This window comes from Micropterus dolomieu, linkage group LG23 (genome assembly GCF_021292245.1).
Source record: "Micropterus dolomieu isolate WLL.071019.BEF.003 ecotype Adirondacks linkage group LG23, ASM2129224v1, whole genome shotgun sequence".
NCBI lineage: Eukaryota > Metazoa > Chordata > Actinopteri > Centrarchiformes > Centrarchidae > Micropterus > Micropterus dolomieu.
Genome location: NC_060172.1, coordinates 29804085 through 29829263, shown reverse-complemented (window position 1 = coordinate 29829263; position 25179 = coordinate 29804085). Strand labels below are relative to the sequence as shown.

Below are 25179 nucleotides of genomic sequence, written 5' to 3'. Positions count from 1 at the left end.
TGCATCCATTCCAAGCTGGAGAAAATGACAGCTACAGCTTTTGCTCCCCCCCCCCCCCCCCCATTAGTCACAATCTGAGTATTTCTTTAGTAATTTTTATATCTGCAGAACTAAGTAAGTTAAGAATGTATCCTTAAATCATAACATATATGATTCATATTTGTTACTAATAAAGATGCTATTAATCCCTTTTAACTTCTTTCAGGGTGATAGCCCTCTTCATACAGCATGTCGCTGTGGCCTGGCGAGCCTGACAGCAGAGTTGCTTCAGCAGGGGGCCAACCCAAACATGCAGACGCAGAAGGCTCTACCTGACGACACCCATGGTGTGGCTATGCAGACACCACTTCACATGGCCATTGCTCACAACCACCCAGATGTGGTCTCTGTCATCCTCGAGCAAAAAGGTCAGCAAATGTTTAGGGAGTTTTTATATATTTGAATGCCTGTAACTGAACTGCAAACATGGTAGATGTGTTAAGCGATTTCTCCTTTACCTCACCACATATGCTATCACTAATGTCCTTGAATCGTCCTGAAATGGATCCACTTATTTCTCCCTTGATGGCTCTATTGCAGCAAATGCACTTCATGCTACCAACAACTTCCAGATCATTCCAGACTTCAGTCTCAAAGACTCCATGGACCAGACAGTGCTGGGCTTGGCTCTCTGGACAGGTACACAACACTATAGGGAACAAAGGGAAGCTGTAATACAGTTGATTCTGCATTATCAAAATGATGTGTATAACCTTGTTACAAGACTTCACGGTGATCTGTGTATGTGATGTATAACACGCACAATCTGTCCTTGTCAGGTATGCACACCATAGCAGCTCAGCTGCTAGGCTCAGGGGCATCTATCAATGACACTATGTCCAATGGACAAACCCTGCTTCACATGGCTATCCAAAGACAGGACAGCAAGAGTGCCCTCTTCCTTCTTGAGCATCAGGCAGACATCAATGTTAGGTAATGCTTGGATAATACTGCAGTTGTAAAGCATTTTTATTACTGATTTGAGCATGAAATTAGTTTTAATTAGTTATGTTGCAGTAAAGGGCCCCTTAAGTATACTATTGGTACAATTAGCTAAGATAACTGCTTTTCAGGCATTGTTTAAGCAATCACTCAGTATCCAGTTTAGCATTTTGAAGGGAGAGTTTTTGAATGGGTTTACAGTCTTCTGTATTTTTATTTCTCTATTACAAGGACCCAGGAGGGACAAACAGCACTACAGTTGGCCATCAGTAACCAGCTGCCACTGGTGGTGGATGCCATTTGCACTAGAGGAGCTGATATGTCTGTGGTGAATGACAAAGGGGACCCTCCATTGTGGCTGGCTCTGGAGAATGGCCTGGAAGATATTGCATCAACGCTGGTGAGACAAATGCATACACACCATAAATTTATAGTAATTAGTACCTTCTTAGTTCCTCATAGGTGTAGTGCCAGTTGCCAACTGTTATGAAAAGCTATTCAGGATGAAACATCTTATGTTAATGAGGTGTTGCCTTAGGGTAGATGCATGCAGTTGTCTTGTTGGCAACAAACATCCCCAATCTTGTTTATCAGGTTTACTCCTTGGTTTGTACATGTTGTATGAGCATTATTTCAGGGATCCTGAGAACAAGAATAAACTTATGACTGATGTTGTGAAGCCAAACAGCTGCACAAAACCTTTTTAGAGACCTGTATTTGCTACACATCTGCATTAAAGCCTTGTTATAGACGGCATATATGTGTTATAGATTTCTGTCTGGGAAACAAAAATAACTTTCTTGCATTTTGACTGTTTGAGACCTGTTTGTCCTTCCTAGGTCCGCCATGGCTGTGATGCAACTTGTTGGAGCTCAGGGCCCTCTGGCTGCCAGCAGACCCTCCTGCACAGAGCTGTTGATGAGAACAATGAGGTCTCTGCTTGCTTCCTCATCCGCAGGTCTGACAATCTCCTTACCATTAGGGAAATATGAGAAATGCTCGTTTGCATAAGGGCAAATCATTATGCTAAGAAAACATCAGTTTTTAACAAAGTTTGCTCATGGTACAAATGAGCATACAATCAATCTCAAACTAGCAACCTGTTTGTCGTTCAGCTTGGTGTTACTGAGGTGGATGTAGTTAGCTGACTTAAGTTAATGTCTGCCTTATGTGTGTGTATAGTGGTTGTGATGTAAACAGCCCCAGGAAGCCAGGTCCTAACGGAGAAGGAGACGAAGAAGCCAGAGATGGACAAACGCCTCTCCACCTGGCAAGCAGCTGGGGATTGGAGGAGGTGGTGCAGTGCCTTCTAGAGTTTGCTGCTAATGTTAATGCACAGGTTAGTCTGGTCACATGGTTAGTGTGTCCAGTTTTTCCTGATTCTGCTTTTTTCCTGCCACTGCAGCATACAGCTAATGTGAGGTTACCAAGTGGGTTTTAAACTTGCTCTTTTCCCAAGTGTTTGAGTCTGTGTCTGTTCATTTCTCTCAGGATGCAGAGGGCAGAGCTCCCATCCATACTGCTATTAGCGGCCAGCACAACGTCATTATACAGCTCCTCATTTCCCACCCTGAAATACGTCTCAACATTCGTGACCGTCAAGGAATGACCCCCTTCGCCTGTGCCATGACACACAAGAACAATAAGGCAGCAGAGGCTATCCTCAAGAGGGAGCCAGGTGCTGCTGAACAGGTAGCGCTGACATAAATGCACCAGTTTGTCTTAATATAGCACTTAGAATAATGATATACAGTTACAGTATTACTCTCTCCTGACCTCAAATGTCTGTTTCTGTCCAGGTGGACAACAAAGGGCGTAATTTTCTCCACGTGGCAGTGCAAAATTCTGACATTGAAAGTGTCCTGTTCCTCATCAGTGTCCAAGCTAACGTCAACTCCAGGGTTCAGGATGCAGCCAAACTCACCCCTCTCCACCTGGCTGTCCAGGCTGGATCTGAGATCATTGTCCGCAACCTGGTAGAAACCTCACATTTTCTTGGGCTGCATTTACTATTCATGCCAAATGTAAATGTTATTGACAGAGTGCTGCAGCTGATATTGTTTTTTTATTCTGCATGTTTCTGCTTCCAGCTGCTTGCCGGAGCCAAAGTAAATGAGCTGACCAAACACAGGCAGACAGCACTACATTTGGCTGCCCAGCAGGACCTGGCCACTGTTTGTTCTGTGTTGCTGGAGAATGGTGTAGACTTTGCTGCTGAGGATGAGAATGGAAATAATGGTACCTTTTTATATTCTTTACTATTAAGCTTTTGTTTCTTTTTAATCTGGGATGCTTGTGATTAACAAATGGCACTCAACGTGAAAAATATCCATATGTTTTGTCTACGAGTTACTCACAGATATTACAATATAGAGCTGTCTGGTTTTGTTTTTTTCTGTAGATATTGGAGGAGTACCGAAGCTTTCAGCTTTTAGAAATTCTAGTTTGAGTTAGTCCATTCTCTGGTGTGTGCTTTGATTATTTATTATGATCCTACCACCCCAACATACCATGATCCTTGTCAATAACACTTGATTCTTTTGTCTGTCCTGTTGTCTCCCCAGCTCTGCATCTGGCTGTGATGCAGGGCCGCCTTAACAATGTCAGAACCCTTCTCACAGAGTCCAACATTGATGCTGAGGCCTTCAATCTTAGGTACACTCAGTTTCTTTCAAAGTTTCCTTAAGCTCAGTAAGTTCACTTTTAGATCATTGCAGCAGCAACACTAACATGATATAATGCAGAAATTGGGGACAATACAGAAAACAGGATATTAACAATGTAGAAAGTGTACTTTTTATTTAAACATAACAGATAACCCTCTGTAGACTATCTTGCCTGTCAACTTTTCATCGTATGTCTGCTCAGGGGTCAGTCACCAATGCATGTACTAGGCCATTATGGGAAAGAGAACGCTGCTGCCATTTTTGAATTGTTCCTGGAGTGTATGCCTGAATACCCTCTGGACAAACCAGATAATGAAGGGAACACAGGTACTGTAGCTTGCTCTATTATTATTATTATTATTATTGTTGTTGTTAACAGAATAAAAATGGAATACTAACACCAGTGGTACACCTGTGATAGAATGACTGTGACCTGTATTTTATTGCAGTTCTGCTCCTGGCCTACATGAAAGGAAACGCAAACCTGTGCCGTGCCATTGTGAGGGCTGGGGCTCGACTCGGCATCAATAATAATCAGGGCATCAACATTTTCAACTACCAAGTTGCAACCAAACAGTTGCTCTTCCGCCTTCTAGGTACATTTTCACACTTCATTATCCATCAGGCATTTATCATAAAATGACAGCTCCACAAGTGATTATGCTCTGATACAATGTGACCCCCATGTTGATCTTGTTGGTTTATAACTAGGTATTCTTTTTGTCTTTGTTTAGATATGCTGTCCAAAGAACCCCCTTGGTGTGATGGATCCAATTGCTATGAATGTGCTGCCAAGTTTGGTGTTACAACACGGAAACATCACTGGTTAGTAGTATGCCTTTTAAAACTTTATGTGTCAAAATGATGTATGATTAATCCTTTTTCTCCTCCTTGACTGTTAACTTTAGCCGCCACTGTGGGCGCCTGTTGTGCCACAAGTGCTCTATAAAGGAGATACCCATCATCAAGTTTGACTTGAACAAGCCGGTGAGGGTGTGTGACATCTGCTTTGATGTATTAACTCTGGGTGGGGTATCGTAATGCAGTGGCCTGGATATCCTCCCCCCCCCTCAGATTGGCCATGCCAGGCTCAACATGACACAGTTATTCTGGCACACCAGGAGAAGGGACATCAGTCACAGGACATACTAACAAGAGATTCACGGACATTTATGGACCATCACCTTTAAACTATTCCAGTCTATGAAAAACTATTAATGTTCTAGAGGGACATTTCAAATAGAAAGTGAAACATTGTCTTTTTGTTTCTGTTTTGATCAAAGTATCTTAAAGTGGAAATAAGCAGCGCTCCAGCTCAGTGATAGCCGGACTGAATTTGTTAATCAGTTTCCCGAGCTCATTAATGTTTGTAATGATTATTTACATTTCACTTCAATGATGAACATTTAAATGATCAAATCACCTTTGGAGGGGATTTCCTGTTTAGTGTTGGGATATTTCACCATCAGCAGCCTTCATGCTATGTGACCTGCCCAAAGACAAAAAGTCAGTGCTACAAAATGAATACTGAATTTATATAAAATCTGAGTAAAACTAATAAAATGCCCCTAGATCATTAGATCTACAAAGACTAAACTATCAACATGATCTCTGTAATCTTTCATATTTCACTCTCCTGTCACCCCCATTTTGCATTGCCTGGATAACAATGATGATTTAAAGGGAAAGCAACTCTACCTAAGAGCATTATTTCCAAACAATATCTAATCAAGTTAGATTCAGAACTATAACATCTACATTTCATAACTTTACTGTTAGGCGTGATGGCACAACTGACCAAAATGAAATTCCTCATGAAATGAGATTGTTTTTCTCCTCAACTGATAATCTATCGTGTAGGCATCAGCAGCCAAATTAAATGGAATGCTTACTTTTAAACATGGCAGTTTGGTAATGTGGCCTGAGAGAGCCTATTTTAACACGAGAGGAAAACAAACATTCTCTCAGCAATCCTCATCCTGTTACAGAAATGTTATGCCTATGCATGTCATTTAATTTGTAGCCTTTACATGTCAATGTCATCACAATTCAGACTCTGTCACCAAATGATAACATTCCATTTTTGATCTGCCATGATGTCCTATGTTCTAGGATGATCATAGTCCCCACAATGTTGCCTCGAGTCAAGTTGTTGTCTTGACCCATCACATTTAACGCTTCTTGATTTCTAAGCCTAACAGGTGCACTTTATCAAGGTCACATGGCATTTCTGATCATTGGGGAGAATGTGGAGTGGAGGGATGGCCAAGTAGTGGGGCCTTTAAGTATTGTTAAATTGTACAGATAAATGTGTGATATTTTTGACCACTACAACTGTTTTGTACTTTAATGCAGTTTGTGCTTGTCATTGTGACAAACCTAAATCTTGCCTCTGTTAATCTTTTATGCACATTGTTTAATCTTTTATGCACATTATATTGTATCTGTATGCTCAGATATCTAGCCTGTCTCTTCCTGGTGTATCCTTTTAGAGAAAGGGAGGACAACTTTACATAAAGGTCATCAAAATCCAATGTACTTTGTTTTCTTCATTTTAACTTTTTATTGTGCGTCATTTCTGTGTTTTCCTGAGTCTTGTGCTGGTAAAAAGCAGTACGGCCATTTTCTGCGCTGGCCCAGAGACTAGAACTCTTCAACAGAGCATGAGTCAGCATGTGGAGGGCAGCTGTCATATTTCTGCAGGTTTTGGTCTTCCTCTGCTGCAGCTGGGTCTTCAACACAGACACAACGAACACCACTGGAGCCTGGAGAGAACAGCTTGCGTGGGACACCCGTCCAGTCTCTTTCCACTCCGCCACTGGAGAGAGAAAAATCAAACCAGTCTGGTAAATCCTTATGTATACCAGTAACACACACCAGTGTGACATGGTCTATATTACAAATAAGCAGCACATCGCAATATTGCATCATATTCCCTGTAAACTTATTCATAGTTCATTAAGCCAGAACCATTTCAATACCTCTTAGTGGAGCACCAAACTCTTCCTCCCATGGCAGCGCTCCACTGTGTGTTGCAGGCTGGGTAGCGTACCATCTCAGCCTCAGACTGGGCCTTGAGTTGCTGTCCCTCTGCTAGCGATGCTTGAACGTGCAACAGGGCCTCTGTGGGCTGCCCGGTCCTGCTATAGAACCGGCCTATTACCAGACCTGAAATTCAAGATAGGAGAGGCTGGTATTTTACTGAAGATGAAGATGATGTACGTCCATTGATAAAAGACAAATGTCAGCAACGTTGCACATCAGTCTTTAGATATTGCAATACAAATACTGCATAAGCTGTAGCTCTACAAATTGAAGTTCTGTAGGATTTTTCCATGTGTGGACCCAGCTTGTGACAGATGGAGGAACAGGGGCTTCACTAGCTCATACTGCATATTCTGGAGATGTCCAGTCACTGGTAATTCTGGCTTAATACATAATTATAATGACTTGGAAGGACCCATTCATAGCTATGTCTGGTATTAAGTGTAAAACTGTTGAGGAATCAAAACATTATCTTAGCACATTATGAGATATTTTACGTGACATCCTAATGTTGGTAACTTAATAATGTACACTAAATGTGAACAAATTATTTTAATAAAGCTGAACTGTACTTACAAAATGCGTGGAAGGTAACTGCTGACTGATTTTATTTAGGAAGAAAATAATTTGCTGTACCAAAGATTCTAATTAAAAGAACTGGGGACAAATATCACCTACCTACATTTTGATATTCTCTCTGATAGAAGGACAGCCAGTCATAAAGGGCCACCACCTGCTGTGGGGACAGACTGGACACGTCATCGGTCAGACCATTTTCTGTGAAGTCCCCACTGATGAAGGCCAATGAGGCATCTTTACCTGAAATGGGGACACATACAGTGCAGGATATAGGACACTAATGGAGCATACAACGGCAGTTTTAGTACTATTATTAGAACGGAATACGTGTTCCTGATTTAGGCTTGTTGAGGGTCTGGAATGGCATCTGACAGTGTTTAACCAGTGCCCTATAATTAAACATTAAAATATGTCTCTGTGGTTTAATATCGAAGGCTTAGGTGTAAGAATTAACACAATATGGGCACTACAGGAGAAGAAGAGGGAATCACCTGCCATAAAATGATAAGCACCACCGCGTCCATAGTGCTTGTATCCCTTGTGTACATCAAACACTTGCCCCAGTATAGCTAGGTAAAGGCCCTTGCTGCCTTCCTCCCCGTCGTACGATGATAATTCACGCCTGCTCAGGAGCCGTACAGAGGACCCCTGGGTTGATTCATTTCCAAACTTAACAGACCAATCGCGAGGAAGGAACAACACTGCCAGTGATAAAAACGCAACAACTACATAGCCGAGCATGCTGTTCATTCATCTGACACATTTACATCGCAACACATCTACATTGAGAAATGTTTACAACCCAGGTGCTTCCGTGACTGGGAACCACACAGCGCGTGCGCAAACTAAGGACGCAAAGGACGTTCAGTCAAACTGACGTACAGTACGTCAATGCGGTAGTAGTGAACGCCAGAGCTCTAACTGTAGGTTAGAGAGGTCTGTGTACAGACCGGTACCACCGTTCAAAACTGAAACTCAGTAGGCCGCAGAGATTTTCGGGGGAGCTCTAGCTCGGTGAAACAAAGATGGGGAACGCCGAGAGCGGCTGCGGTGGAGGCAGCGGTGACGAGGAAGACATAGAAACGGAGAGCCCCGGCTTCGCGGAAGACAGCCCGGCCTCTGCGGCCACTGGCGGCGGCGTCGGAGGCGGTGGAGGCTCCGGTTCTGGGAGAAGCGGAAGGGGGGCGAATAACTTGCCCGTGGCTACCGGTGGACCACCTAACCCCGGGGTCCTTTTAGAGCAAGTGAAACTAAGAGAAGCGGCCGCTCGCATTAGCGACTCAGGGGTCAGCATTCAGGAGTCTGTCCTGGCCGGGAATGAGGGTGTGCTGGTGCGGTGGCTGGAGGACCGGTTAAACCGAGGAGAAGAGTCCGTCAATGTGGAACAATTTTGTGAAATGTTGGAGAGCCGAGATGCCCCGAGAGATGAGTGTGAAGAGGTATATAGCCATAGAAAAACAAACAACCCTCTCACAAGTGATCTTATGATGTGTGTCATGTTCTTGCTCTTGTCCCAGGTATGAGGATTGAACAAGTTAAAGTTATAGCAGCTGCCATGCCTGTTTTATGATGAGTGATTAGTATATATGATTGCCTTGTGAGGTCATGAGCAGGGAAGAGATGATACTATAATAAGTTATCTTGAGGGTGTGAATCTGACAAATGGGCTGTCATGATGTCCCCTTTGCTTGTCAGGTTTATTGTCACTTTGTTTTCACCTTTGGCCTCTTGTAGCACTACAGGCTGCTTTGTTGTCTGTAGGCTGACATAACTAAAGGTTGCAGATGAATGGGTTAACTAATGAATGTGTACTTTAGTCTGCATTCGGCTTTGTATGGGTAGACATGGAATGTCACTGTTATACTTTAAATACAACACGCTGGATTGGGTCATTTAAAAACCCAACACCTATGGGAGGTAGAACTGCTTTCTGCCTTTTTCATGTCAACAGATGGCCTGTCAAACAGACATAACATATATATATGACTTTAATAATAAGCAATAGAGGGAGAGCAAATTCTTTGCCCTGTAAATGAGGGATAACAATTGTTGGTTTTAAATTCTATCCATATGACTTTGTGATGGTGTACGGGAATAGGAGTGACTGTCAAAATATAAAGTGTCACAGTGTGTACTGTCTTTGTCCCTGTCTCAGGCCTTTGGACAGTTTGATGCAGAGGGGGATGGGGTGGTGGATGTAGAGAGCATGCTGATTGCTCTGAAGAACTCCAATGGAGCTAATCTAAAGGGAGAGCTGAGTCATGTGATAAGACAGCTACAGGCGTGTTCCCTAACCCCAGGTATGAGATGTGATTTGTTTAGCAGTATGAACAACAAGGTCAACAATATTTGAATAGGTCTTATCAGCTGGTTGCAGAGGAGTTAACCATGAATGTCTTGCCGCCCTTTTTGTTATATTTTGTTGACAGGTTTTGTTGACATATTCTCCAAGACCAAAGACCGGTTAGGGGCACATGCCTCTAAGATCCTTAAATTCTTACACAGGAATCGTATTCCCAGCAGTGCCATCCCTTTCCCTATTTTAGAGGGCTACAACAGTATCTGCACCATGAGGTCCAGTGTGGTCCAGGACTTCCTGGAATTCCTCTTGCAAAAGGAAAAAGGTGAACACCAGAGCTGAATAAGGAGTTTTAACTTTACGTTTCTGAATGTTCATGTGTGTGTTTTAAGAATAGGGTAACACTGAAGACACATTTAGAATTGTATTTGTCTTCCACTACAATACATCTTTCAGACAGTCGTCCCAATCTGTATTTGTTTCTTTCAGATTTAGACGTCCAGTACAGAGCAGAGCTGGACCGTGATCCAGAGGTGGACAAGGTCAAGGTGGTCACACAGTGCTATAGCACAATAGAAGCTTCATCTAATGTTGCAGACATTTACAAGATGACAAATGGGGAAACGGCATCTTTCTGGCAGTCCGACGGAAGCGCACGCTCCCACTGGATAAGGCAAGGCATCTGCTCTGTAAACTGTGTGCCCGATCCTTGGAAGTTTTTCGTCCATGCGTGCATGATCAATTCTAAGGTGGAAACTTGTGTCTTTTCTGTTCCCAGATTGAAAATGAAGCCAGATGTGGTTTTGAGGCGCCTGGCCATTGCCGTGGCTTCAAATGACCACAGCTACATGCCTCAGCTGGTCTCAGTTGCTGTTGGGAAAAACCGGCGTTCCCTGCAAGAGATCAGAGATATCCGCATTCCCAGTAATGTCACAGGCTACGTAGCTCTTTTGGAGAATGCAAACATCACACATCCCTGTGAGTCACCACCTGTCAGTCTGTCTGCTTAGTTGACTGTTTATTTATCTTGTGCTTATGTGTTCCTTCAGTGATGCTTGTAGAGAAACTGTCTTTGAAGACAAAGTATGGTGTCAGCTACAGAGAGACTGTGATTTGCAGCTCCAGCTACAGGCTTACTCCCTCACCGCCCTGTATTTTGTAAATGATAGTATGCTCTGTGGCTGTGAATGATCTGCTAAATCATAATGAGCGAATTTAAATTAACTGGCCGGCTTTGCATGGATTTAACTTCTCATTGTTTTTAGTAGAAGTGATTCGTTTTATTTGTGAGGCACAAATAAAACGAAATAATCAACATATAGATTCTCAGTCATTGTCATTCTCAGAGGATGAAGCAACCGATTATGGCAGTTTTGCATGATGTATTCCATCAGTCTGCTTAACTGCATTGTCTCTTCACCAAACCCCAGACATCCAAATCAACATTAAGCGCTGCCTGAGCGATGGATGTGACACACGGATTCATGGCTTGAAGACACTGGGTTATCAGATTACCAAGAGTAAAGAGGTGTCTGTTTCGGATGCTTCAGCCATCTGGTACCTGTCTCTCCTCACCTCCTTGGTCACCGCATCCATGGAGACTAACCCTGCACTGGCTCAGACGGTCCTTCAGAGCACACAGTAAGATGCACTACTCAGGCTTTTGCATATGTATGTGTGCAGCAATGTTTATCAGGACTATAATGTTTCAGTTCCTATCGCATTGAGTTAAGTGTAGTGATTTGTGCAGCCCTTCAGAGCACTTATTTTTTGCGTTGTTTTTCTCCTAGAAAAGCCTTACGGCATATGCCGCCGTTGTCCCTGACGCCGTCATCCACAGAGTTCCCCAAGTTCTTCTCTTTGAACATCCTGGAGGAGGTGGATGGATTTCTCCTCAGGATAGCAGAGTAATGACCTGCTGGGATTACATCAGCACACTCACCCATCATTGCTACACTGAGCTTATAACGCTGACATCATCACAGTGAAAACAGGCTAAAATCAAAGTATTGATTTAGTAGGGCGTTGACACACTATTTCCATTCCATTTAATGTACTGTAGTGGTCAGGGTCTTTATCAACAACAGCAGCAACAGCATGACTGAAATAATAATCTCATCAGTTAATTATCAAAAATATAACTGTAGACTATTTTTATTCACACATTCAACATGGTTAGAGATGCACTATGGTCAGTATTGGTCTTACTGGAGATTTTACAGTTAATGTATTTAACACTATGGTGGTAAGATGATTCCTTAAACCCTTGCACAAAAAGCATTTAGCTTTTGAGTCTTCAATTCGTTCAACTTCAATTGGTTTAATTTCAAACAAACAAATGTAGTAAAAATAGTTTGTGTAAAATACTTGGTCCAAATATAATTGTCATTTAAAAGATAAACTGTAATTAGGGTAGACTCCAGGCGGGTGGTCTATTTAAACCAGACTCTTCAAGGGTAGACCATGGATTATGACTGTATTGAATTGAAAATTCATGGAATTAGTATTTCACATTAAGTATTAGTATTCCCCTTTGTTAAATTTTGATGTTCTTGCTACTGTATTTTAAGATATTGATTTAACTTTTGCTTGCCTTTCTATTTCCTTTTTAATACTGATAGAGAGATAGAGGATAGCTTTTCATATTTACCAATTAAATGTCATCTACATTGTTTCTGAGTAATCTTTTTGCCAAGTGTAGTCACAGATTAATTCTCATGTTTAATCATACTTTATGGCTGGGTGGCAGCTTTAAAGGATAGGTTCACATTTTTAAGTCATGTCCATATTACTTAAAGGGTTAGTGGTCGCTGTAATTGTTCCTTCTGTCCATACTGGCCGCAAAGACATTCTTCTTTTGCCCTTCTTAAAGCAATTACAGTTTAAGTGACGGGGAACGAAATCCAGAGTCCTTAGAAAATGCATTCTAAGGTTCAGCTAATTTGGCTGAGGTAGATAAAAAATGCTTTGCAGCCAGATTGGATAATAATGCTGTTCAAGTACACATAAGCATGTTTGTTTTAAGATTCTTTTGAAAAAAATATAACCTCTCCTTTGAAGACATGAGGGAACATTTGGAAGTTATGACGATGCGTGAAAATACACTTATTTGGCCAAAACTCCTTTGACACTGAAATAACAACACAGGTGCTCATTTAATTTGACTAAAAGCACCCTAAAACAAAACTGTGTTTGTTTCTTTGCTCCTTTGTAGCTGCTGTGCGAGTCCTGATGCAGAGTTGACCCTCTTGGCCTTTGCTCTGGCCAGAGGCAGTGTGGCAAAAGTTCTCCAGGCCCTGTCCTGCATCAGCGATCATTTAGAGACAGAGTACAAGGCCTCATCCCTCATCGTGTCGATGGCCTCCGTTAGGCTACGACTACTTAATCGCAATGGTAACGTGACCAGGCCTCCTTTACTTTCATTCACACAAGGACATTTGAAACCTAGGAGAGAAAGTGCTTAGCCTACAAGGAGGAGAGGCATTAGTAGACTGTGCAGTGGAAAATTGCTAATTCTGTTACAAAGCTGCTGCCTCCTAGTATAGGAATGAAATTATAACCTGTGCGGAAAATGATCAAATGATTATGATGTCATAGAAAATGCACTGTCATCATGGTTTATGTCTCATTACAGGGAAGCCCCTCCAATTGCACCTACAGGCCTGTGATGTGAAAAGTAAAGAGGAGAAATCAGGACCAGAGAACATGCTCATGGAATCCTCCACTGGAGACGGTACAACTGAGATCATCCATATTCTATGAGAAAATAATAATAACGTCAATAATTTAATAACATGCCCTCATGTATAACTGAATGTTTTTGTTGCTTTGAAGGATTTCTTACAGAAAGTGGCAGGAAGAAAGCCAGTGTGATCCTGTCGACAGAGGACCAGAGTAACTTCCAGGTCACTCAGATGAAGATCAAAGTGAGGCTCCAGTTGATTTCACCATTTCATTGCGAATTTTGTTAACACCGACAGTGATGAAGGATTACTATATACAACACTTACTGTCTGGTTTGTGTGAAAAGGTGCGAAAAGGAGCCATTGGATCAAAATGCGGCTTGGTGTTTGCGTACAAGGAAGATGACCCTTTTGATGCAGAGAAACATTTCAAGAGATTCAAAAAGTACGACTCGTGGGACTACAAGGACTACAAAGACTTTGTACAAGACAAGTAAGGATCCCTTTATATTTATAGTAGTCTAAATTTTATTCTTCCTGATATTAACGAGCCCTTAAGAGACGACAGCTATGATTATCAGAGTACTGGTTATAAAGCACACACGTGGTTAAACTAACGATCCAATCTAGTTAGATAATACTAATATAAACTGAACAAAATTATAAACGCAACATGTGTATATGCCTATGTACACAAAAGGCCTTTTTCTCTCAAATATTGTTCCCAAATCTGTCAAAATCTGTCTTAAGTGAGCACTTCTCCTTTGCCGAGATAATCCATCCACCTCACAGGTGTGGCATATCAAGATGCTGATCAGACAGCATGGGTAATGCACATGCCTTAGGCTGGCCACAATAAAAGGCCACTCAAAAATGTGCAGTTTCCCTGTATTGGTGGGGCCACCATTTGCCTCACACAGTGCAACACATCTCCTTTGCATAGAGTTGATCAGGTTGTTGATTGTGGCCTGTGGAATGTTGGTCCACTCCTCTTCAATGGCTGTGTGAAGTGTGCAGTCATGTCGAGACCCTGATGAGGACGATGAGCATGGAGATGAGCTTCCCTGAGACGGTTCCTGACAGTTTGTGCAGAAATTCTTTTGATATGCAAACCGATTGTTGCAGCAGCTGACCAGGTGGCTGGTCTCAGACGATCTTGGAGGTGAAGATGCTGGATGTGGTCTGCGGTTGTGAGGCCGGTTAGATGTACTGCCAAATTCTCTGGAACGCCTTTGGAGACGGCTTATGGTAGAGAAATGAACATTCAATTCACAGGCAAAAGCTCTGCTGGACATTCCTGCAGTCAACTTGCAACATCTGTGGCATTGTGCTGTGTGATGGAACTGTGCATTTTCGAGTGGCCTTTTATCATGGCCAGCCTAAGGCATGTGCATTACCCATGCTGTCTGATCAGCATCTTGATATGCCACACCTGTGAGGTGGACGGATTATCTCAGCAAAGAAGAAGTGCTCACTAACACAGAGTGACAGAATTGTGAACAATATTTTAGAGAAATAGGCCTTTTGTGTACATAGAGAAAGTCCTTAGATCTTGGGCTTCAGCTCATGATGAACAGGGGCAAAAACAGAAGTGTTTATAATTTTGTTCAGTATAGTTTAGTTAGTTCACCTGAGTATCTCCTGAGCAGTGTGGGGGTTTGCCTTATTGGTATATGTGAATGTCTGACACTCCATGCTGTCACTTGACCTGCAGTGTGCGGATTCCAGCACAGTCAGAGGACGAGCCTATTGGCTGGTTTGAGCTTGAGGATGACTGGAACGACGTGGAGATCAAGCTGCAGCAGTGTCGCATTGCAAAGGTACATGCTGCATCCAGTTAAAAACACATTTTGTCTTCTATTCTCTCTACATTGAACCCCATTATTTAACCCCTCAAACCCCAGTTATTCCTTAACACTGTGTTGTGTTACTTGACATATGTATTCATGCTGCTAGATATTTTGTTATTTAGGGTTTCAAAAATACAGTACAAACTACTGCTATATATTAAAAAGAGATAAACAAAGGTATTTGTTTTCAATTTGCCGTCATTCACCACACCTCTTATTCTTCTGTTTGCTTGTCTCCCAGTTCCTGATGGTAAAATTCCTCTGCACCAGGCAGGACTCTGCTGAGCGCCTTGGAGTGCAGTCCCTTAGCTTCAGTGGCTACCTGTGCCCTGGAGCAGAGAGGCTTGGAGACCTGGACAACCTCAGTTCAGAGGGAGAGAGCTTCAACTGTGATGCTGTCACTGGCCTTTGTCTACTTAACAAGACACTGTTCTTCATACAACAGCTTACACGAGACATGGTAACTACTAATTACTTCTACAGTAATCACTAATAATTCAGATATTAATAATACTAGTATATGTTAGTATGATTACCTTTTAAATACCATTAAGTCTATTGCTGACAATCATTACAAGCTTCTCAAAACATTCATATTGCATGTTATATTTGTATTAAATCTCATGATGTGTTTTATGGAACCACACTGCACATTGTGACAACTGCTGATGTGTTTAAAAAAAAAAAAAAAAAAGACAGTTTCAGACATTTTAAAATGATCTCATTCTAAACACCAGCAAGAGAGACAGATAGCAGGTAAGATTCATGAGAAATATTACCATTTAACATACCACTGGCCTGACATTGAGACTTGTACCAAAATACCACATTTAATTTAGTATACTAACTTATTTCCATGTGTTTTCATTACTCACTTTCTTTCACTTTAACTACATTCTTTAATTTATTTATGATGGGTTGTGGCCATTAGGCATTGTATCCTTTAGCCTCTCCTTTAACTGTACTTCTGACCTGTGGGAGGTGAACGGGTACTTCATATGTTTAGTACTCTGCAAAGATTTCAGGCAGGTGTGGAAAAATGCTATAAAGTAAGAATAACTTCAAATATAGACATATTAATAGATTATATTTATCAATTAACAAAAAACAAAGTGAATGGACAGAAGAAAAATCTAAATCAAATCAGTATTTCGTGTGACCACCCTTTGCCTTCAAAACAGCATGAATTCTTTTTGGTACACTTGCACGTTTTTGAAGGAACAGTTCTTCTGTGGATTGAGGCAGCCTCAATTGCGTCTCTCGTCATGTAATCCCAGACAGACTATGATGTTGAGATCAGTGCTCTGTGGGGGCCATACCATCACTTCCAGTCCTCTTTGTTCTTCTTTAAGATAGTTCTTAATGACTTTCGCTGTGTGTTTGGGGTCGTTGTCATGCTGCAGAATACATTTGTGACCAATCACATGCCTTCTTGATGGGATTGCATGATTGATAAGTGTCTGCCTGTACTTCTCAGCATTAAGCAGACCATTAATTCACCGACTCCATTTGCAGAAATGCAACCCCAAACTTGCAAGGAATCTTCACCATGCTTTTACCTGTTGCCTGCACTCATTCTTGTTCTCATCTGCTATCCTGCCCTTCTGTGAACCACCTGCCTTCTGCTGCAGCCAAATATTTCAAATTTTGACTCATCAGTTCGGATCACCAGCTGCCATTTTTCTGCACCCCAGTTCTTGTGTTTCTGTGCATAGTTGAGTCGTCTGGCCTTGTTTCTGCGTCGGAGGTATGACCTTTTGGCTGCAAGTCTTTCATGAAGGGCCTCTTCTGACCAGACTTATCTGGACAGTAGATGGGTATACCAGAGTCCTGCTGTTTTCTGCAGTTCTGAGCTGATGGCTTCTGGACATGTTCCAGTTGCAAAGGGAAGTAAGCATGATGTGTCTCTTATCTGCTGCAGTAAATTTCCTTGGCTGACCACTGCATCTGCGGTCCTCAGCGTTGCCCATTTGTTTGTGCTTCTTTAAAAGAGCTTGGACAGCACATCTGGAAATCCCTGTCTGCCTTGAAATGTCCTGCCTGGGAGAGACCTTGCGGATGCAGTATAATTACCTTTTGTCTTGTTGCTGTGCTCAGTCCTGCCAATTGTGTATGACTTTTGACAGCAGCCTCACCTTGTTAGCCAAGTTTGGCTGTTCCTCACCCAGTTGCACCTGTTCGCTATAATTGTTTAATCATACACCTGACAATATGCCTACAAAACCCCTGACTTTGTTCAAGTGTACCTAGAAGAAATGATGTTGTTTTGAAGGCAAAAGGTGGTCATGCCAAATATTGTTTTGATTTAGATTTTTCTTCTTTTCACTCACTTTACAATCTATAATCTAATCTATAAACATGTCTTTTTTTTAAAGGATTCCTACTTTACAGCATTTTTCCACACCAGCCTAAGTCTTTTGCACAATACTGTGTGTGTGTGTGTGTGTGTGTGTGTGTGTGTGTATATATATATATATATATATATATATATAAGTTCAGTTATTGTCAAAGACTATCAGACAGTTGCCCTCTCTCTTTCTACAGGATGCCCCTCACTTCAAGCAGAAGTATCTTCTGGATTTTAGTGGTCTTAGCCTGAACCTCTTCTGGAATTTCTACAGTAAACTCAGGGAGATGTGAGTAGTAGTACTGTCACTTCAGTTTTTCTGTATCCACACACTTACTAACAAGTAATTTAATTTAACATGATCAGGCTCATTGGTCAGTAAGTGGGATAGTCGAGACATATTAAGGTCCCACCTGTAATCGAGCATACATCTTTGTCTTAGTGAGGGAGAGGAGGTGTTGAAGAGCAGAGTTCTGCTGCTCCAATTGATGCAGAACTGTTTCCCCATGCTGCCCAACCCACTGGAGCCCCGCGGTCCACAGGAGAACAGAGGGCCAGACGAGGGAGCCACGCTGTCAGCTTCTCCATCCACGTCCAGCAGTGCAGAGCCTCTGTCAGACTCTATTAGGGCTGTCTGGGAACTCTACACTCACCTCTGCCACAGTAAGAACCTGTCAGCTTTCATACAACTGGGAGCGGAAAAGTTTTTGGTCGAATGGTTAAATGTGATCAAATTATTACATTTCTCTGTAGATATTCCGTGGAGCTTGTCATGATTGATGTCTAAGAACTTAGGAAAATCGTAGCAACAGTATTTGTGATGTTTGTGTTTTAGTTGTGGATGGCCCAGAGGGTGAGACATTAGTGGAAAAAGCTTTGCACAAGGAAGCACTCAAGGCCATTCTTAATGGAGCAGCTGTTTTCTTCCCTGATAAACACGTCAGGCGGGACAAACTCTTCCACATGATGGTGAGTTTATCAAATAATTAAAATAATATAATATTAATAATGATGATGATGTAATATAAAATGTGCCTTTTTACAGAAAAATATTACCGAAGAGGATCAGCCAGAGTCAGTGAAGGTGACGTTTGAATCGCTTTGTAATTACTTCAGGTAACCATACTGTAGACATACAAACACAAATTCTCGTACACATCCCGATCACAGTGGTTCAGCAACAGCTGTATTTTCTCGTTGTGCAGTGACCAGGATCCAAGTGGCCTTCTCCTGCTCCCACCTAAAGGAGCTCCCTCAGACTTTGACATCAGCCCCATACTGTCAGTGATGGAGACGCTGCTACTCGTGGCAACAAGAGAGGTGAGACCTCTGTCACACACACACACACACACAATGTTTCTTTGTTATTTACCATTTATCAGTCAAGCTCTCCGTCTCTTCATGTGAAATCACATGTTTCTATTAACTTTTCTGAGTTTCCTGTTTAACTGTCTACCATCTCTCAGTGTGAGGTTGTGATGGTGGATGAGTGTGGTGGAGCCAGCAGGACAGTGTTGCTGTCCTTGTTCTGGGCTCTGCAGGGTAGTCTGCTCTCATGGTGCTACCTGCAGCTCAAAGGAGGAGCCTCCACCGCTGTCGCTATGGAGCTTGCCAGAAACATCCTACTAAAATGTGAGTTACAGCGACAACATTGCATTGCTGCCACAGATGACTTTCTGAACACTTACACTGAGTAGAATTCATCACTGGACAAGAGGATATGCTTTCAGAATGACTGAATGTTTTATTTGAATAGATGTGGATCAATTCCTGAGAAGTATCAAAGCTATCCTTGGTTCCCTGCTGAAGAGGAACACTGGTGCTGAAATTACTGACAAACTAGGCAGCTCCATCCTAGCCACAGTCTTCAGACAACTGGTAATACACTCTTATCTCATGATTTTAAAGTGTAATACTGCCCAGTTATATATTTGACTGTGCTGAATGACTATAATATATTTGTTCTGGTCCTGGCAGATGATTTTACTCCTGGAGCTGTGCTCTTTGGACATCCCTCACAGTATGCTGCTGAAGAGCTTCTCCTCTCTGGTAGAGCTACTCAAAAGCCTATCCAGTGATACTGGAGACATCTTTTCTAAGGTCAGTCCTCTCGACCCGTACACTTTCATGTACCAGACTTTATACAGCCTTTCATCCCACTGTATGAGTATGAATAGAGAGGTGAAAATGCAGACCAGTATTTGGGCCATGGATGGTTGTGAAGTACAACAACACTACTGTAACCAGTGGTGGTAAAAGTAATCAAATCTGTAACAACACAGAAATATAAAAATACATTAATCTATAACTGTGGATGATATTTTATAAATATATAAAATTTAAATCTGAGATACTCATGTAAAATAAGTACCTCATTTGTACTTTGGCACAGTACTTGAGTACATGTACTTACTTTAGTTACATTCCACCATTGTCTGCAACAAACATTAATTGCATGCCATGTCCCTGTCAGGTTGACCAGGAGAGCTGGCACCAGCCCCAGCAGCCAGTGGTGCTGAGGACCTGGAACATGGAGTCCCCTCACAACTATGAGAATAGCCGCCATGAGACCAGCATCTTTGCCTGTCCTGGTGCTACCTCCTTTGAGGTGGAGTTTGACGAACGCTGTGAGACAGAGAAGAGGTGACTGGTGGAAAAAATTAGATATTCACATCAGAGCCTGACCAAGACCGATACGAATTTTGATATTTGAGGATTTTAAAATTCAATATTCCGACATATCACCGATATATTCTTTTTTTTTTATTTCTTATTTTCAGAAACACATAACCTAAAGAAAAATTATCCCTAACATTTTTATGTGTAGTTATGAGACCCCACCAAGATAACATGACATAATGACCTTTTTTTTATTGTTATAAATAGTACTTTGCCAGGTTTATTTATCGGTCGGGCTCTAATTCAGATGGGTTTTTTTTCCTCCTAGTGAGAATATGTTTAACCCATTATCTATACTCCTGATATTCATAGATACGACTACCTAGAATTCACAGATTCCAGAGGTGGCAAGGTGCGCTATGACATGAAGGTCGGAACTGAGAAGTGGCCAAAGGTAGGATATGGGAAACAATTCATTTGACTCCACATGAAACACTGTTTTTGCTTAATTCCTTTACACATGTCTGTTTACTTCTTTTTGCTCCTTCAGAAGGTGACATTTGACACTGGCCCCCAACTGCAGTTCCTCTTCCACTCTGATAGCAGTAATAACGAGTGGGGTTACAAGTTCACTGTGACAGCCATGGGCCTGCCAGATATTACTATTTCTTGGATTTCAGACCTGCAGCTGCTGGTGGCTCGCCTGATGGGTCGTCTTGCTTCCAGAACTCTCGCCCTGAAATCCCCTCACGGTGAGATTGTTTTCCCAAAACCTTTGTCAAATGAAGGTGAAGTGTTTCAGAATTATTTTTTTTCATGTACATTTGACATTTGCATAAATAGATCTTGCAAAATTAGGGATTTGTGAAACATATTTTATTTGGGTTCATTTCGAAAATTTATTTCAGACCACTTTAGAATTATATTATGCTTTCAGAGCCTCAATTAAAGATGATATGCTGATACTTGTGGGTTGTGTCTGTTCCAGAGATACGCACTGTTAAGGACCTTCCACCAGGGAAAATGGCCCAGGTTCAGGCGTCTGCTTTATGGAAACCCATTCTGCGACATGGGTTGTGTGAAACAAGGGTGACAAATCAGACTAAAACACCCACAGACCAGGTATGCTCAAATCTGTTTAATCCAGTCCATGTAAAAGTTCCATATATTTATATTGTTCCATTGCGTTCTGACCTCAGCGGCTAGGTGGTGCTCTAACTCTATGTTGATTTCCCTGTGTGGTAGACAAATACATGGATTCTTGATGAGTTAATGAGCTTCCTGGAGGAGTTTGCCCGTTGGAACCCTTCCCAGGAGCCGACAGACAGTAGAACAGAGCTGATGAGGACCATCATGCAGTCCTGCAGAAAACAGCCAGTGAGGAATGAGATTGCAGCTGGGTCAAAGACAGACCAAGCTGTGAATGCCATTTGGGCAGCCATGGTATACCACACACCAGCCCTCAACCATGCCCTGAAGACCTATGGTAATGCTTGGCTACAATCAGTGGTTGTAAAGCAAAAGCTGTTCTGTTTGTTCAGTCTCTTGCTGTGTTTTTTATCTTGGTAATTCTGCATAATTGAATAACTTGGTTGACTCACTCAGTTGATTTTCTGTTCTGTTTTGTCTTTGTATGAGTAGTTAATCAGGACTGCAAGTCCTGTCTGAGTGAAGAGTTTGTGCAGGTATATTCACTGGCAGACAGCATCAGAACATGGATGGTGAGTCTAACTGACAGGATTCATGTCTTTGTTGATTATCTGCTTACCTGTTTATATATGATCATGTTTCTGAACTATTATGCTGATGATGCTTTTACTTCCTGGCAGTTGGAGATGAAGCAGAGATACTTTGTCGGCAAAATGAATGTTCCGGACGAGAAGGACGGGGGTCATGATGAGGTTACCATGGAGACACTAGGTGAGGACTTCAACTTAATGTAAAACCAAATCCCACCCTTTCTTTTCATCAACTCTATTATCTCTTTAATGTTATTTTGCTGACTGCTAAATTTTCTTTCTCTCTAGCGGAAATGTGCATTGAGAAGAGCCTGCTGCTCTTCAGATTTACCCCTTGTGGAGTACCGTGCCACGACGGTGACTCTTTCAAAGCTGCAGAGGGCAGCAGTGCTCGACTCTTCCGCTCAAGTTCGATTTCAGAAGGGGACTTCCAGGCCAGCTCCTCTCTGGGACCTCAGACTGCAGGGTCTGAGGAGGGCGGTGATGTCAGGGCAGGACAGAGCCAGCCCACCGGTGCTCAAACCCAAAACTTATCATCTTGTGCGCACAGCAGGCCAGGCCACAGAGGTTCCACAGAGAGCCTCTCCACCCAGCCAGGGGAACCAGCCTCACCTTCCGCCTTCCCCCGTAAAGCCCCATTCAGTCGGGCACGCCTACGCCTCCTCTCCTGTCGATCTATAGAAGAGCCCCGCATGACCCCCTCTGTCAAGGATCGCTACCCAATACTTAAACACATCCTGAACTTTATAAAGGACCAGGCTCTCACAACAGCAAGGTGACTGACCTCCAGTCTTCTATTCTGCATCTTTTTTTTGTTTAACTGTACCATACAGACTTAAATCATCCAATTCTTCCTCCTGTAGTATTCTGCAGACCCTGGCCCTAAGCAAAGCCCAGGCAGTGAGTGTGTGCAAGGTCCTGGAGATGGTTCAGCAATGTTTACATTCCTTGGGAAAGCCACACCTCTTTCAAGCTCCCTGCATCCTGTTCCTACAGGAGCTGCTGGCATGTCAGAAAGACTTCACCAGGTACATGTGTTTTCAGTTCAAGTGGAACAACAGTACATTTTATATGTTGCATGTTCGTACTAAAGTCTCGCACAATTCAATAAATATTTGTGATTTTGAACAACAACAAAATTCCAAAGTTTGGAATTATGGAATAGCGGCATACAGTGGAATTCATAGTTTTCATGTGACGTCACATTCCAAGGAAAACGCTCCCTTGGAGGGCAAAAAAGACGTTATTTTCCGCTGCCTTCCAACCAATATGCAAGTGATACACTGTTACTTTGAGTTTGTTACTTTTGCATTGCCAAAATGCTGGATTGTTGTACTTTCGGATGCAGTAATCGAGAAGACAGGCCTGGGCTGTGTTAGGTGAGAGATTCCCCAGAAGGTAAAAGTAAACATAACAGCAGTCGAGCGGCGGCAGGGACCTGGCGGTTTTCAATGTTAGAAATGTGGCAGCAAATGCTGTGACGTTATATGGATCGGATATGGCCAACACTTGCAGTTTGTGTTCATATCTTTCTTTTTCTTAAGTTGAAAGGTGATCCAAATAAAATTTGACTGCTTTTGCGGCGTCTCTACGGGGGAGTCGTGGTGTGAACTGCTATGTTGGTCCGTTGTTTTTCCCTCCAGGTCACCGCGCATGTCACATGACTGAAAACTATGAATTGTTTCTTAGATGCTAAACTGAGAGGGATCCAAATTACGCTAAAATAGATTGCTCTGCTCTGTTTATGACAGTATTGAAAGTTGCTAACGTTATAACTCTTTATATCTGAACATAAATGTCAGAATAAATATTGTGTAAAAAATAGTATGTTGACAAACTTACTGTTTTTCTTCTTCTTTTCTTTTGCTTTGTCTTTTTTAGTTATTTCTCTCAGTTGTCAGACAGTGGGCAGAAGCTAGGAGAGGAGGTGAGGCGTTCCTACCATCAGTTGGTGCTCATGCTGGTGGAGGCAGTACAAGGCTTCGGTAACCTCAATGAGAAGTAAGCTCTTATCCTTGTAACGCACCATGTTTACACAAAAAGGCTGCTTGCAGCAATGATTAGTATAATTCCAAGTGTGCGTGCAGTGATGTAACCTGACCCTCATCACTGCTCTCCAGAGCCCTGCTACCAGCCCTGTCATGTGTGCAGACCTGCTTGTTACACCTTCTAGACATGAGCTGGGAGGTACATGACCTTCCTCTCTTCCTGAATATCAAGCTTCCTGACCTCCTGCTCAGCATGTCCCAGGAGAACATCAGTGTTCATGACATTGCTATCAGGTAATATCAGACTCATCTCAGAAGGCACTGCACAATAGAAATTAAATGCAAAGGCTAGCAAAAGACACCGCATCCATTACAAATCAATGTGTGTCTATTTCAAATATCTTACAATATGTTAAACTGTGTCCAGGCCACTTACATGGCAGAAGATTAATCTTTCTGTGGTTTCAATTCATTTAGTCAATGGACAGAGGAGGATGAAATCGCCGACTACAAGAAGAACCAGGAGTGGATGGATGAGTGTATGGATGGAATGTTTGAGAAGTGGATTGACAAAATTGATGAAGAGGACTCCATGGAGGACAGGAGAAAGGTACATCACAGTGCATAAAATACATAAAAATGCTATCATTATGTGCTCTGTCGTGCTGTACTTATTCACAGCAGTTCTTTGAGCTTCAAGCTAACATTAGCATGCTAGCATGCTCACAATGACAATGCTACTATGTTGATATTTGGCAGTTCTAAAGTACCATACTTACCTTAACTTTTTAGCGTCACATCACACAAAAGGTTTCTTAAATAATTTACCTGGTCCTATCCACAGATGCACATGTTCATTGCACGCTATTGTGACCTGCTCAATGTTGTGATCTCCTGCGACGGCTGTGAGAGGATGGCACCTTGGCATCGTTACCGATGTCTGCAGTGCATGGATATGGACCTCTGCAAGACCTGCTTCCTCAGTGAGCTCATATACACTCCACTCCACTACACATATTCTCATACAATCACACGGGAGTATATTTTATCTTTTAGGGTAATTACGCTAATCGTAAGTTGGATAAGATCATTAGAGCACACCTAAATATGATTGTGTGTGCTTTTAACCAGGTGGTGCCAAGCCTGAGGGCCATGAGGATGACCATGAGATGGTGAACATGGAATACGCCTGTGACCATTGCCAGGGGCTTATTGTAGGCAGCAGGATCAACTGCAACGTCTGTGAAGACTTTGACCTGTGCTTCGGTTGTTACAATGCAAAGAAGTATCCCGACAGGTGACGCAAGCTGTTAAAACACCCTTACTTTTTAGTGGTTTACCTCCGAGTTGTTAACCAATTTACTTGTTTACGTTCCCATCTCT

The 25179-nt window shown here is 42.3% G+C and overlaps 3 protein-coding genes across 5 annotated transcripts in view; 2 read left to right on the top strand and 1 right to left on the bottom strand.

Annotated features, from left to right (window-relative positions):
* Positions 1-6181, top strand: part of ankfy1 (ankyrin repeat and FYVE domain containing 1) — a 12891-nt gene extending 6710 nt beyond the window's left edge. For all 3 annotated transcript variants that reach the window (XM_046039920.1, XM_046039919.1, XM_046039921.1), the window contains exons 12-25: positions 206-407; positions 580-678; positions 819-972; positions 1213-1381; positions 1821-1939; positions 2164-2320; positions 2473-2673; positions 2781-2957; positions 3072-3219; positions 3546-3636; positions 3850-3974; positions 4097-4243; positions 4382-4472; positions 4556-6181. In XM_046039920.1, the coding sequence (XP_045895876.1) occupies positions 206-407; positions 580-678; positions 819-972; positions 1213-1381; positions 1821-1939; positions 2164-2320; positions 2473-2673; positions 2781-2957; positions 3072-3219; positions 3546-3636; positions 3850-3974; positions 4097-4243; positions 4382-4472; positions 4556-4688 (2013 nt within the window). In that variant the 3' untranslated portion in view covers positions 4689-6181. The remainder of the gene's footprint in view (positions 1-205; positions 408-579; positions 679-818; positions 973-1212; positions 1382-1820; positions 1940-2163; positions 2321-2472; positions 2674-2780; positions 2958-3071; positions 3220-3545; positions 3637-3849; positions 3975-4096; positions 4244-4381; positions 4473-4555) is intronic.
* Positions 6182-6183: 2 nt separating this feature from the next.
* On the bottom strand, positions 6184-8107 carry LOC123963236 (neuferricin). Its single transcript, XM_046039922.1, has 4 exons — positions 7763-8107; positions 7371-7511; positions 6629-6815; positions 6184-6465 (listed from the first exon to the last, which is right to left on the bottom strand). Exons 1-4 carry the CDS (start codon positions 8019-8021, stop codon positions 6291-6293), a joined length of 762 nt encoding a protein of 253 aa, XP_045895878.1. The 5' UTR covers positions 8022-8107; the 3' UTR covers positions 6184-6290.
* Positions 8108-8141: 34 nt separating this feature from the next.
* The window catches only part of zzef1 (zinc finger, ZZ-type with EF hand domain 1), a 31744-nt gene continuing 14706 nt past the window's right edge, over positions 8142-25179 (top strand). The window contains exons 1-35 of the mRNA XM_046039918.1: positions 8142-8710; positions 9427-9571; positions 9701-9895; positions 10060-10243; positions 10349-10548; positions 11001-11211; positions 11361-11477; positions 12785-12963; positions 13205-13303; positions 13405-13496; positions 13601-13746; positions 14968-15073; positions 15345-15563; positions 17648-17739; positions 17893-18113; positions 18286-18419; positions 18496-18566; positions 18656-18770; positions 18917-19082; positions 19207-19328; positions 19428-19550; positions 19924-20093; positions 20442-20523; positions 20620-20821; positions 21058-21191; positions 21315-21555; positions 21711-21790; positions 21899-21989; positions 22097-22583; positions 22672-22836; positions 23690-23809; positions 23929-24090; positions 24274-24406; positions 24641-24779; positions 24928-25093. Of these exons, the coding sequence (XP_045895874.1) occupies positions 8297-8710; positions 9427-9571; positions 9701-9895; positions 10060-10243; positions 10349-10548; positions 11001-11211; positions 11361-11477; positions 12785-12963; positions 13205-13303; positions 13405-13496; positions 13601-13746; positions 14968-15073; positions 15345-15563; positions 17648-17739; positions 17893-18113; positions 18286-18419; positions 18496-18566; positions 18656-18770; positions 18917-19082; positions 19207-19328; positions 19428-19550; positions 19924-20093; positions 20442-20523; positions 20620-20821; positions 21058-21191; positions 21315-21555; positions 21711-21790; positions 21899-21989; positions 22097-22583; positions 22672-22836; positions 23690-23809; positions 23929-24090; positions 24274-24406; positions 24641-24779; positions 24928-25093 (5723 nt within the window). The 5' untranslated portion in view covers positions 8142-8296. The remainder of the gene's footprint in view (positions 8711-9426; positions 9572-9700; positions 9896-10059; positions 10244-10348; positions 10549-11000; positions 11212-11360; positions 11478-12784; positions 12964-13204; positions 13304-13404; positions 13497-13600; positions 13747-14967; positions 15074-15344; positions 15564-17647; positions 17740-17892; positions 18114-18285; positions 18420-18495; positions 18567-18655; positions 18771-18916; positions 19083-19206; positions 19329-19427; positions 19551-19923; positions 20094-20441; positions 20524-20619; positions 20822-21057; positions 21192-21314; positions 21556-21710; positions 21791-21898; positions 21990-22096; positions 22584-22671; positions 22837-23689; positions 23810-23928; positions 24091-24273; positions 24407-24640; positions 24780-24927; positions 25094-25179) is intronic.